Source organism: Podarcis vaucheri (assembly GCF_965113315.1).
Source record: "Podarcis vaucheri genome assembly, chromosome: 10".
Taxonomy (NCBI): Eukaryota; Metazoa; Chordata; class Lepidosauria; order Squamata; family Lacertidae; genus Podarcis; species Podarcis vaucheri.
Genome location: NC_138748.1, coordinates 56029512 through 56043684, shown reverse-complemented (window position 1 = coordinate 56043684; position 14173 = coordinate 56029512). Strand labels below are relative to the sequence as shown.

Here is a 14173-nt window from a genome sequence, read left to right as displayed (position 1 = left end):
CCTCTTGGCCTCCCTCATCCCACTCACCTGCTTTAGCGTCTGCTTCTGGACTTCTCTCTGCCATAAATACTGTCTGCTCACTAAGCCCTGCTACCTCTTCAGCTTCTGACACTTCCTCCTCCCTCTGACCACTCATCGTTGTCCCATCACCACTTCCTGGGCTCTGAGCCTTCTTCCCTTGGTGGTTCCCCAGCTGTTTCTTCCCACCATTCCTCTGTATCCAAATAGCCCATGACAACGTTGTCAGGCACCAAACCGGTTGCATTCTGAAAATACAGTGGTACCTGGGGTTAAGTATTTAATTTGTTCTGGAGGTCCATTCTTAACCTGAAACTGTTCTTAACCTGGTACCACTTTAGCTAATGGGGCCTCCCACTGCTGCTGTGTCGCCGCCACACAATTTCTGTTCTCATCCTGAAGCAAAGTTCTTAACCCGAGGTACTATTTCTGGGTTAAAATGCATCTTATTTGTGGAGCATAAGAATTCGTTCATTTTTATTTATTTTTCAAAATATAGAGTCTGTAAGCTGAAGCGTCTGCAACCTGAAGCATCTGTAACCCGAGGTACCACTGTATTCTTAGGTGAACAATTCATTATTTATTTCAGACATTTGTATACCACTTTTAGTAGTTATGATGAGCTATGCATCTGAGCCATGGGGGACAACCAACAGAGACTCCCCCCAACAATCTTAGTAATTGGGCTGGATATAAAGGTGGTGTTTATATCCTTGGTGCAAGGGGGTAAGGGCTTTGTAAATTAAGACAAGAACCTTGAACTAGTTTAGTTGTATAGTCACAAAGCTGTGTGGCAAGCAGGAAGTCAGCAGGTGTTCAGCAGATAGCATTAGACAAATGCATGATCCATTTCTAAGCAGAAATGGATATTGGTCAGTGCCCAGGTAGGAGACTGCCTGGAAGCTTTATAAATATTGCCTTGGGGTCCGTGGAAGAAAGATATGATATACATTTAACAAATAATCAAACCTCCATGTTCAGAAGCAATATATCTCTTTAATACCAGATGCTGCACACAAACAAGGGAAAGGCTGTAATATTCACGTTCTGTTTGTAAGTGCCCAGAATAATCCTGAATAGTGTTGGAAATCAATTACTGATCCAATAAGTCAGTGGCATTAATTTATGGGACGCAGGGCAGAATCTAAGCTTTTCCTAGCACCAAATCTGCATGTTGGGGAAACCATCAGCTGCAGGATTTATGGGTGTTAAATGGCTGTTGAAAGGGAATTGCTGAAGAATGGGCATGAATCAAGTTGTTTGTATATTTTAAAAAGCAATGAACACATTAGTTTGCTCCGGCCTAAACATGAACCAAATCAAGCTCAGCTTACTAGCTATGTATAATGACGCATTAAGGGCTTGCTTTCCTGGTTTTCTTGCCCTTCTGGGACTGTAAAAAGTAAACAGGGGGCTCATCAAACACCTGCCACCTGGCAAACAGTCAGTGAGGCGGATCATGGACAAGAGTTTGCCATAGCACATCAAACCAACTTCCTGTAAACACTGGGGTTACATAATGGTATAATTGCGAATTTATTGCAGTACATAATCAAGGCAGAACGCAACCCTAAACATTATTAGCAACTGCCAGCATAGAATCAGGGGGTGGTATTCATTTGTTATTAATTTAGATTAAATGAAAATGAATAAATGTGAGACAGGGCAACCTTTCCATATTATATTACACAACCACCTTTTTATTTTCTCAGGATTTTCCCAATTGGTTTATACTGTGTTTGTTTAGTTGTCCTAATTGTTGCTTTATGAATTGCTGTTATTTCTATTGTGATGCTATTATGTTTTTTGAAAGTCCCCCAGAAACATATTTGAAGGACGTTTTATAAATCCTTAAAATAAAATAATGAAATTGAATAGAAAATACGCTTCCGAATTCTTGCTCAGGACCTTGACAAAAGCAGAATCACAGCAGTCCCCGCCCCCTTCTGCTCCACTTTTGTTGTGGAGCTGCCTGGAAAAAGCAGATTAGTAACCCTTTTGTCCACACAATAGAAGAGACTGAACAATCATACGCATATAGGTGGTTTGTTTTCTCTTCTTTTATTCCTGTTTACAACAGTTTGTTGATGTTGGTGATTAATGACAAAACTAGGGGTACATAGTTTATTCCATATGAAATAACCTGAAAGAAGGTTATCTACCTATTATTCAACACTTCTAGCTTCCAGGTTTCGGAAGGCAGTGAGTGACCAGAAGCAAGGATGTACCACTTGATTGTAAATAGAAGCTCTTAGAGGTAAACAAAAAACAAAACACCCCCACAAAAAACCAAACCAAAACATTATCATTGTAACAAAGTCAAAAACAGATATTTTAAAAAATCTGATTATAATTATAATTAATTAAGCTAAAAGCTGTGGGATGATGCTGAGGGATGGTATTGTATTATTGAGTCTAAATTTCAAACAACGCAATTTTCCCTTGTTTGGGAGGGGTGAGCCCCAATTCTCTACAGATTGTACCTCCATTTCCCCCCTATGGGTTTGTTGTTATTTTTTTAACCAGTCTCTGATATTGTTCCATTAATAGAAGACCTTAAGAGGATAACACAGTTATGTATGTTATGAAAAAGTCATTGGCTGAAGTTCTGCACACCAACATGACATAAAAAGAGTTGGAGCAGTATGGCGGTCAAAACACACACACCCCTATAAGAATCCTGGGAACTGTAGTTTACCACTCAGTGAGCTACAATTCTCAGCACCTTCCCAGCAATCTTTTTTGGAGAGAAAGGCATGAGGTGTCGAGAGCCAGTGCATGTACAGCATCCAGATTAAAATCTCTATACTCAGAATCTCTCTGAGCAAACATGGGTGCTGCAACCTCACGCCCTGCAAAGTAGGCTGCTGTTTCTCCACTTAGCCTATCCTGCCCTCGCAAAGATTGCTGCAAGGATTAAAATGTCTGCAGGCAGGGAAACCTGTTTTAATTTGTATCTATCCTGCTCTTCTAGTGATTACACATCCCTCAGAGTGGCTTGCAAGAATTTAAAATCGGAGTAATGCTGCTAAAAAACACACGTTAAAAATACATTTAAAAGCAACAATGATTTTTTAAATCATTAAAAAAGAAAAGCACTTTTTAAAATTGTTGCCTACTGGAATAAAAATATATTTTATCAGCTGGTGCAAGGCAGCGAGAGGCAGGGCTAGGTTTAAAAAAAAATATTTCAAACTGCAGCCAGCAGGAGGAAAAGTGGCAGGTAAACGATTTTAAAACACTGAACTCGTGGTTTTTGTTTTCTTTTTTTCTGGTTAGCTGGCAAGTTTATTTACTTGGAAAGTCGTTTTAATTAATCACTATGGCTAAAACCGCCTCAGCCAGTCCCCCCGAGGGATTGTTCTCTGAGGGACTCCGAGGGGGTCAGGGAACTGCGGCGCTTCGGGGGGAGGGACGGTTGCTCTGACGACCGAGAACGGGCGGCGGCGTCCGTTAGGGCGGGGAAGGAAAGGTAGATGTGGAGAGTGACAGGTGCTGTGGGAACTGTAAGTGGGTGGAGTTCAGGTGGGCCGTTTCGCACGCGGGGTGGGGGAGCGAAACGTCAAGAGAGACGCTGCAGCTGAGGCGGCTTCCGCCAGTGGACGCGGGGTGGGGGTGGGGGAGGTGAGAGAAAGGAGCGCATTAAGGCTCGTAGAGGCGGGCGGGGCTCTGCAAAGATTCCACGGAGGGGGGCGGGGCAGAGTCTGTTCGCACACGGAGAGAATGGGGTACATGGACAGTCGGCACCGGAAGTTCTCTTGCCGAAGCGGGCCCCATCACACAAAACGCACTGCACATTCCTCCGCGAACCGAAAAAAAGGGCCTCGGCCTAACTTGCTCCCACTGTTTAGACCCGTTGCAGGAGCAAAAGCAGGCGACTCGCGAACACGAGCCGGTGCCTTCTCCCCAGCTTCGCGCGAAGAGAGGAGCGGCTTAAGCCCCGAGGCAGAGACGGCCGGGACTAATTATTTTGAACGTAAACTACTTCGCGGAGGGGTATGCTCACGGCTCGCTTCCGCAAGAAAGGGTTTTTAACAGACGCGTCACTTCCGGCGAGCCTCAAGAAGGGGAGGAAAAGGAAAGAAGAAGAAAAAACAACAAACCCCCGAAGGGGGAAACAAAAACAAACGGGAGGCCTCGTCAGCCGTGGGCTCCGCGAGACTCCGGCGCCTGTTTCTGAGGGCCTCAGTGCTCGCGGGCAGCAGCGCCCCCCCCCCTCGATGGACACCGGGATGTCCCTCCGCCCCCCGGCCCCTCTTTGAGCTTCTTTGCCTCCCCTTCGCCTTTCCCCCCTTCGCCCTCCCTCTCTCACTCCTTCCCCGCCTGCCTCCTCCTCCTCTGCCGCCGCAGCTAAGCCCCTTCCCTCCCCGGCCCTGAGGCGGCGGCATCATCACCGTCGACGGCTCCGCCGCCGCCATGTCGGGGGACGACGACGGCCCTGGCGGGTCTCACTACGTGGCAGAGTTCGTGCCTCCGCCCGAATGCCCCGTCTTCGAGCCCAGCTGGGAGGAGTTCAGCGACCCCCTCGGCTTCATCGGCCGCATCCGGCCCTTGGCCGAGAAAACGGGCATCTGCAAGATCAGGCCTCCCAAGGTACCCGGGGAAGGAGGAGGAGGGATGGGGAAGTGGGGTCCACCCTTCAGGGCCGGGAAAGGGGTCCGAGGGCGGGGGGGGGGCACGTTGGGTCTTCTGAGCAGGATTTCGGCTTTCCCGTGAAGTCGCTCCCCGACCCCTTTCCCCCCTTCAGCCCCTCCCCTGGCTTTTCATCTCCTCCCGTGCCCGGTCGCATCACCAGCTGCCACGGTCTGTGATGCTTCTTCGCCCGTGAAAGGTGCCCAAGGGATGGCGCTTCCTTAACGATGGGGCAACTTCTCCTTTGGATTCCTTGATTTTTGTTTGTTATACTGACCTGTTTTTAATTTTGACTGTAATTCCGTAACGATGTTTCAAAAAAGCAAAAGCTGGGTAGGTGCATACAAGGAAAAAAGGAGGAAAACAGGAAGAAGATTAAGGGTCCATTCAGTGTTGTAGCAATATAAGATACAGTAGCTATGATCAATACAATAAGAATACTTACTTTCACTTTGGGGGAGGGTTATCATGTTTACGTTTTGCATAGAGCAAGTGATCTAGGCCACAAAGACTAACTTCTGTTAGTTTTAGGGTGAAGGGCCCCTAAGCCTTTTGAGGTGTATAAAATTCCCTATCAAAAATTTGTGTGCAGTTCCTGTGTAACTTGATCTAGTAAAATTGCCTTTTTGCTTGTCTATCTGGAGGCAACTTGGTAGTAGCAGAAAACACAATACCAATTTAACAAAGTCCTCTATCCTACACTCCTTTTTTCTCTAGTACATTTCTTCAATAATCTAAAATATCAATTTAACATGTGAGGGGTGATTATTATTTTTTTACATAAAAAAGTTCCTAGTTCTCCCCTTGAACAGTCCTTTTCTGGCTTTGGGAAATGGGGTCCAGTTGCTGCATCCTGCTTTGAATGTTGCTAATTCCCCTTCACCATCCAAGGTCAATCTAGATCCTGTCTTCCATCTTTGTTACTGCATTTTCAATGTACAATATTTCAGTTATATTCCATGGCATAGTATGAAAGACGGTTTTACTCATCACATTCCCTTTAATCTCAAGAGGTGTTTCAAGTGCTGGAGTTTTCATTCTCAGTTTTTAAGCTCCCTGCCCCAAATAACTTATAGAAAGGGAAAAGCAATAGCAATGATTAGAATTGCTTTTTTCTGGCATTGCTTTTGCACATTGAGTTTGGTAGGTGCTGGAAAAGGAGTGTTGCCGTAATAAGATGTCGACACCCTGTCTGTCACTAAAAGAGTTGGGTATTTGGGTTTGTCTTTTTAATTTCACAATAGTGAGGGGTTTCTAAAGTGCAGTGAGCGATGGTTTTGGAGTATCAGTGATCTGGCAATAAGCTTTTAACTAATTTTTAAATATATTTTGGGGTAGTTGTTACTGAATGAAATGAATTCTGAAGTAATGTTGTGCCCCATTTAGTCCTAACTGGGGATGAGTGATAATAAAAGCTTCAGTTCTATTACTATATTGTGTTTAAAAAACATGGTTTTATTCAGGACAATTATGGATGATTACTACTGCATACTGTTAAAAAGAGCACATTGTGCATTCATTTGCAATACAATGTATTTGTAATACAATGTATTTGCAATACATTGTGCATTAACTTGCAAGTTAGAGTATAATCTCAAGTGCAAAGTAGCATAACATTTAATTTTGAAACAGTGTAGTAGCAATACATAAGGATTAAAAAGCACTTCAGGAACAAGTCTTATCATTCACTAAAATACTGAAAAATAGGTGCCATTAAGTTTTGTAGCCTTTTTTTTTATTGCCTCTGTTTTATTCTTGAATCCATCTACTTGGCCTTGTGGCATGTTGCTCTATAAGTAGATGCCTATTTTAGGACCACATCAAATATGTTGGATTGTTTGTAGTATCTGCTGTGGTCCTAAGATGAAAACTCAAAATTCTGTTGAGCTTAAATGTCTTCTGATTCTTACTAGCAGCCTCAGCACCTGCATGGTGAACTGGTTACGTTGGCAGATAATTTAAATCTTCATTCAGCAATGAATAACTTGCTTGCTTGATATTATTTAAGCAGTATGCTATTCAAAATGTTTTTGAAATATTGCATTGCAAGTGATTTTATCTTTCTTTTTTTCTACAAAAAGGTTTGTAGTAATTTGATTGCTTATGGCAAGTGGTTTTTCTCTTGTTGACTCATGCCATACTGTGCAATAATTGGCAGAGAGAGATGCAGGCAGACAGGCAAATAAAGTGTTCTATGGACTTGTTACTTGTGAGTCCATACTGCTGTACTGACAAGAAATTGAAGTGCATTTGCTGAAGTCAGAGTCTAAGCATGTTTACAACATGATGAATCCTTGGGTTTACCTTGCATATTGTCCTCAGTTGTGTGTTCCTCTTATGCCAACATCTCCTTGCAGGAGTGAAGGTTTTATTGGATTGCAGATTCTGCTTCTGCTTGTATACATTAGTGACTCACATGACTATAGACAGTGGAAGAATTAGGGCCTTTTAAAGCCAGATACATTCTCAAATATGCCAACATTCTGACTGTTTTCTGTCAGCTCTAAAATAAATTAACCTTGTTCTTAAAAGCCTTTTTACTTTCTAATTCATCTGAAGGTGTGCATTGATTTAACTTGCATGTAAGAATAAAAATCCGGTATTTATAAAATATTGGGGAAATAGCTATGGGGATGTGTTGGATATTTATTGAAGGCTTATATCTTGAAACTAAATTCCCTCCTTTCTTTTTAGGACTGGCAGCCTCCTTTTGCATGTGATGTACAAAGTTTTCGTTTCACGCCACGGGTTCAGCGTTTGAATGAACTAGAGGTGAGCTTCCTAACCTTAGGCATAAATCTGTACCCCTACATAAAGCATTAGACCTGTTTGTTTGGGTTTTTTTATAAGGTACAAAGTTATTGTCTTGATTCGATTAATTTAACTTCAAGTGTCTATGAGCAATGTTTCATTTTACTACTGTGCATCATTGCAGGAGCTGTTTACACCCTACTGGAAATGTCTTACAACACCAGTTTAAAACACATCCCCTGAAACTATAACCATATTCAGGTGCTCAGAAGAATGCATGAGGGCACAAACTGTGTAGGGAGTACATTCACTGCTTAACATCTATACACACGCTGTCCCTCCCTACTCCCCCTGCTCCCTCCAGCCAATCTTTTGATCTTTCCAGTAGGTTTGAAGGGGGATTGTAAGCATGTTTGGCTGAATACATTTAGAACCTTATTCATGATAGGGAAGTTTGATTGTCAGGAGGATTCTAGACACATTTAGACAACTGCAGGAAGACTGGGGTGGAGCAGACAGTCATTGTATATAGGGGACATTGCACATCCCCATGCCCCTTGCAAAGTTTGCACGTTTGCTTGAATGCCTGAATAGGATTTGTTTCAATGATTCTAGTAGAACTTGTTTTCAAGTAAATAGGTTAGAGCTGGTATTAGACTTAATACCAGCATAATAGTCTAGTGAGACATAGACTTTCTTCAGCTTTCAGATAGTGAATGAAACTCTTCCATGAGGATATTACTCTGATATTTTAAACTTCAATTTACATCCATACCTTTATTTCTTACTGCATAGCATTTTGAGTTGAAAATGCTTAAATGATATACATGCAACTTGCAAGAGACTTTTAAAAATTTTGAAAAGAGGAAACACAAGGCATCTGCATTAAAGTAGTATTTTTTATTGTACTTGGATTCATCTGTTTCTTCTCCTCATTCCTAATATTTTTTCTTGACTTCTGCTGTGCAAGAAATATCTGCCAGTGCTAAAGGAGAAGTCTCTACCAGAGTTGTAGGAATGTAGAAAGCTTATATTCGGATTTGTCATTTGTTGAAATGGCCTTGGTTCTGATAGGACATATTCTGGTCTAAGTTTTGAAGACTTTCAAAATAGAGGAGCAGTCTGTGAGCATGCGGCCATTATTTTCCTTGGGTGTTGTGCTTCTCTCATACTTAACTTGTATGACGTCCATCTGTTGCCTTGGTTTGTTAATAGGCAATGACTAGAGTGAAGCTGGACTTCTTAGATCAGCTGGCAAAATTTTGGGAACTTCAAGGATCTACATTAAAAATCCCAGTCGTGGAGAGAAAAATACTGGATCTTTATTCACTGAGCAAGGTGAGTGTGAATCTACAATCATTTGGTAGGGTGTTAGTGGTTTCTCATAAAATCACGTTTTCCCTGCTGTAATAGAGAATCATAAAATATTCTAGTTTATGGCTTGAATAATATGGTGTGTTCATTGATAACTCCCCCTCCCTCCATATTAAGTCCATGGATTTTTATCGGAGTACATAAGCAATAAGGAGTTTTGGGTGCAGTAGCTTTCTATATCAGCAAGGCAAATTACTCTTACTATTTGAAAGTGTCTTAAGACTCTTTGTTGGGTCTTGCTGCAGGAGACTAATATGGTTACTCTACCAGAATGTAACTTCCAGGCACGTAGGGTTCATACTGCACAGCTTCTTAGTGTTTCCATACAAGTTCATAGCATATGCATTGCATCATGGCAGAAAGCTGTGAATTGTGATTTAATTGGTAGCTAGTAGTACATTTTAAAACTATCATTAATACAATAATGCTAAATAATATTGTTGCTGGTTTTAAAAGTGCATGTAAAGCATGCTAAACTCTTGTAGTACTAAATGTTTATTTTTATAAAATGTTTTAAACCTGCCTTTCCAAAGCTGCATGTAGCATACAACTTATTTAAAGCCTGCAACCTTGGTATAATGCAAACTAATGTAAACAGCCTGATTTCTGCCATAGCTGGGGATGAAGGGCCACTGGGAGGCTGCATCCCTCCCTCTTAGGACATCATGGTAAGGGGCAGACCAATCTGAATCCTTTCATCAATTAGTGAAGGACTTGTTGGAACTGCTTTCCTTTCCCCTCTCCTACTTTTTTCCCTTCTGTATTCTAACTATTGGATTGTGAGTCTGTGAACAGAGACTGGTTTGTCTTTTAATAATTGTGAAATGCTTAGATAATGTTTAGTAATAATAGTAGTAGTGCAGAGAGTTCCAACTGTGCAATAGCACTTTTGGTCTCATGGCAGTTCATTTGTCAGCTGAATGCCTTCTCAAAAGTGCCTTGTCACCTCCCTGAATGCCAAGAAGGAAGAACACAGATTTGCGGTATGCACAGCTATGGGCCCTTTTGAGTGAGATGAGTAGTATTTCACAACTCAGTGGCTTGTTATATGTGAACTTGAACAAGTAGAAAGCTGTACATATCCAGGGAAGGGAATTTTACAATTGGCTTGTAATTCTGTTCAAATTTACTTGACAATTTAAGGGGAGGAGGAAATGTGGTGTTGGAGGAAGGCTCTCTGGGCCTGATGCTGACCGTATTACTCTCATGGCATCTTCTTCAAGGCAAATAAACACTGGTTTAATCGAGCCATTGAGGGTCTAAATTGATAAGAATCAGTTAAGAATTGAATATAGCTGTGGCTGCCGCCTTCAGCTTGAAAGAAGCAGACTGTTTTACCTCATGCAGTAATCTGTTGCCTTAAGACTCTTTCCTGGGAGTGTCTGCATAGCCACTATTCTTGATCTCCAGCTCTTCTGACTTCTGAACTGAACTGAACAGCAGGTTAAATTAATGCTTTTCATAAGACGGAAAGTCAAGTTTAGCAAACTGTTTCTGGTTGTTTCTGGCTGTTAGTGAGAATCTGCTATTTCAAACACCTTTGGGAACTGCTTCTTGTCTGGTTTCAGGCATCCAAATTGTCTTTATGCATTAAGCTTTTGGAGCGAGAAATGAATTTGATTCTGCAGAACAACTATCCCCTTGTTATTAAGTAGAGGATCTGGTGAAGTTTTATATTTGGACTGTGATCAGTATGCTTTAAGAAACTTGTATGTAGCTTTCTAAAAAAATAAATAAATCTGTTTTACTTTTATTTCAGATTGTTGCCAGCAAAGGAGGCTTTGAAGTGGTCACTAAAGAAAAGAAATGGTCTAAAGTTGCAAGTCGTCTTGGTTACTTACCAGGAAAGGCAACTGGCTCACTGCTGAAGTCACACTATGAACGGATCTTATATCCATATGAGCTTTTCCAGTCTGGTGTCAGCCTTATGGTGAGAGATGGCTTTGTTTGCAGGAGAGTAATATGAGATACAGTATGTTGCTTGTCTACTGTATACTAACACAACGTTTTGTGCTCTTGTACATTTGCCTCATGGAAACAAGTTGCTTATATCACGATCAAGAGGGATGTATTATACTGTGATCTGGTTTTGCGATGGTATCTACTTCTTTGATTATGCTTGAGGTCAACCTTGATAGGATGAGGACTTTGTTGGAAAAGAATCAAACATGGGATGGAATCTTTCCTTGGCTAGGCAGCAGCACTTGAGAAATCGGTTTTATTCAGTTTTCGTGGGTGACTCTGTCCAGATGACATTTGTAATGCAGTGTGCCATTGTTGGTGGCCCTTTCTCCCAGTAGTGCTGCTCATCTTGAAAACCAGAGTCTGCCATCCCAGATCCAACCAACCTGGTGTCCTTCTGTGCTCTGATTCTTTAGGGCATCCAAAAGCAAAACTTGGACCTTAAGGAAAAAGTGGAGGTTGAGGACCTCGGCATTGGTGCCCAGTCTCCCCCTAAGCAGGGTACAAGAGTGAACGTTGTGCTGAAGAGAACCAGACGTGTCAAGTCCCAGGTACCCAGATCACTTGGCCACAGTAGACAGAGTGCTTTAGTCTTTGCACCAGTGCAGATGCATTGGAAATGCAACAGCCTTTGTCCGGCCGTGGGGGCTCACTCAAAACTTCTCATGAGAAAGCCATCCTTTTAAAGATCAAAAGTGAGCGTGCTAGATAAAAACACTCACGTTGTGCTGGCCTCACTAACGTTTCTCTCACTGAATAAGCCGGCTATGTTAAGAGGAAAAAGACGTGTGTTCATTCCAGCTTCTGAATTTTATATCAGTTTGAGCTGGTGGCTAAGCTGAGGAGTTCCTTGGGTTTCATTTGGACTGTGGCCTCGCCGTGTGGCCTTAAGCAAACCATTATCTCTTAACCTCAGCTCCCCACTTGCTGTAATACAAAGGTGATAAACTGGTCCACCTTACAGGATTGTTTATAAGAATGAATGAAAAGCTTGTTTTGAGTATTCTTGAAAACTTAAAGTCCTGTATAAATGCTTACTATTGGGATGTATGAGGAGATTGGCTGATGCACACTAACACCAGCAGAACTAGTAGTTATGTACGAACTTGGGTTCAGTTAATTTGTAGACAACCTTCTTTTTGTGTGTTGTGGTGGCCAGAAGTCTTCAGAATAGTCCTAACACTGAAGGGAAGAAATTGATTGTAGCAGTAAAGGCTTTCTAAGCAATGTCTACTTCTTCCGTTCAAATTTCTCAGTATTTCAGTTAATATAACCACTTTATTTCATGAAGGTTAAGAGTATTTTTTTCCAGAACATGTGATGACACAAGCTACTTTTAAAGCCCAATTCTTTTTTAACAGAGTGAAATAAATATATGAAAAATTGTAACTAGCATTGACAGCCCTTTTCTTTAATTGTTAAACTCTGTGTATGTTTAAAGTAAGTATTCTTCATGTTTTGATTAATTAATTAAAATATTTATTACCTGTTCTTCACTGAAGCAGCAATCCTAAAGTGGGGAATGTAATAAGTTAAAACACAGCATATAAAACAAAGCACAATTAAAATTTTCATTACATCATTTAACACCTAAAAAAACAACTGCTACAATTATAAGTCACCAGCCATATGCATCAGCATTTGGCTGGTACCAAAAACTCTCATAAGAGTGATTGCTCACTGGGGAGGTGGCCATAGCTCAGTTTAAAACATAAAAACACTAAGTTGCAGATACATTTGAGGAGGATATAAATGATTATGCAAAAGGAGAATGAACAGGAAGGAGAGACACGTTCTGTACTTCATTAAACAAAACATTCTAGTAGCTTTTTGCTGGTTGGTCAGTTGGCTTTAAAGGAAAGTTAGCTTTTTGGTTAATCCTCTAACATTTGCAAGTAAGTATGAAGTGACAATTATAGTTTAATTTTTTAGGCTAAATGATGCTGAAATAACAATTGAGGAGATGGTTTCTTGACTGAACTTGGAATGATTTGATGGGTTTTCTTTCTATGCCTGCACTTGGTACATGGTAGCTTGGCTATGCAGGTTCCCAGGTATATTTGGTATGTCTGGTTTTTGCTTGCACTTTTCTACTTGCTCTGGTGCAGGTATGGGAATAGGGAGGGTTGTGCTAGCGCAGCAGAAATATTCCACAAATATCAAGTGTCCTAAGAGTATCAAGTTAATACAGGGGTGGAAGAACTGGATGAAGCCAGTAGGCCATTGTTATCTTCTTTGCTCCATTCCCACAGGCCAAATTTGACTGGTTAGTGGGACTGCTGACCTGCCAGTTACCTGGCATCATAAGGACATTAGGTGACACATTTTTGCCTGTGCTTTGCAAGTCTTGACAATCAACTACATATTTATCTGTGGATGTTGAGGCCAGAATGGCCTCAGAGGCCAAATAGGGGAGGCCTTGTGGAGCTTGTTAGGGTTACCGAAACAGTAATAAAAATATATATATACTGTATGCAGAAGGCACATACATTCAAAGTACGTTTTCTATCTAGTCCTTAGTAGTTTTGTAATCATGGTTTTTGCATAGATATATAGTATACAAATCTCTTAAAGTTCAAATGAAATAATATTAGTTATGTCTTGAAGACTTCAAGTGTAGTCTAGTGTGAAATTCTAAAAAATAAAAATGAAGATGGGGAGGAGTCTGGACAGTCAAAACAGAAATATCTTATTAAGACATCCCTTTAAAATTGATTTTGGTTTATAAGCCACCAGAATTAAGTGTTTTGACAGAATAACTGAATTGCATTGCTGTATGTATAATTTCAACCATGAGCGTGAAAAACCCTCAGTATGAAGTGAAAAATAAAGGGCTACAGTATATCTAGCATTTGTCATACTCCACGTAGACTCATTGAAATTAATGGTATGACTAACTTGGCTCTAACTTGGATACAATACACGTCAGAGTAGACCCAGTGAAATCGCTGAACTTGGTTCATGTTGGTTGATTTTTTTCAGTGTGTCTGCTCTGAGTATGATTTGGTCATTGGATGGTATCTGACTATGCAACAAATCCTAGGTTGAATCCAGTCTTAGTTGTGTTCAGAATAGACCCATTGAGATCCCTTGGGACTTGAGAGTTATTACTAATTTAAGTCCCATTGACTTTGGTGAGTTTCCTCTAAGCACAACAAAGTCTGGATCCCCTATGTGTTTTCTTCAATCAAAACATGGAATAAAGTACTTTAAATGCTTGAGTAATACTACTACTGCTACTGTTGGTCTTGTTAACTGAGTGTGGATAATCACATTTGGTTTCTTTTTCTCTTCACCTCTCTAAGAAGGTTTAAATATATTTATTTTTGAGTCTTCCAAAGCAATTCTCATGGTTCATCTTGTTTTGCTGCTGTTTTTTTGGAATTGGATATGTAAATTAGCTAGACCATTCCCAGTAGTGTACTTTTGTGGAGTA

General features: G+C 41.0%; 1 protein-coding gene across 7 annotated transcripts in view; it reads left to right on the top strand.

The window, feature by feature from the left end:
• The first annotated feature begins 3926 nt into the window (after positions 1-3926).
• The window catches only part of KDM5A (lysine demethylase 5A), a 43399-nt gene continuing 33152 nt past the window's right edge, over positions 3927-14173 (top strand). For 4 of the 7 annotated variants that reach the window (XR_014224035.1, XR_014224036.1, XM_082240369.1 and 1 more), the window contains exons 1-5: positions 3928-4611; positions 7345-7422; positions 8617-8739; positions 10535-10705; positions 11154-11288. Coding sequence is in view for 5 of the 7 variants with exons in the window: in XM_082240369.1 (XP_082096495.1) it covers positions 4435-4611; positions 7345-7422; positions 8617-8739; positions 10535-10705; positions 11154-11288 (684 nt within the window). In the remaining 2 variants the exon portion in view is untranslated. Of the gene's footprint in view, positions 4612-7344; positions 7423-8616; positions 8740-10534; positions 10706-11153; positions 11289-14173 lie in introns of all 7 variants that reach the window. The other 3 variants (XM_082240367.1, XM_082240366.1, XM_082240370.1) reach the window with 2 other exon arrangements.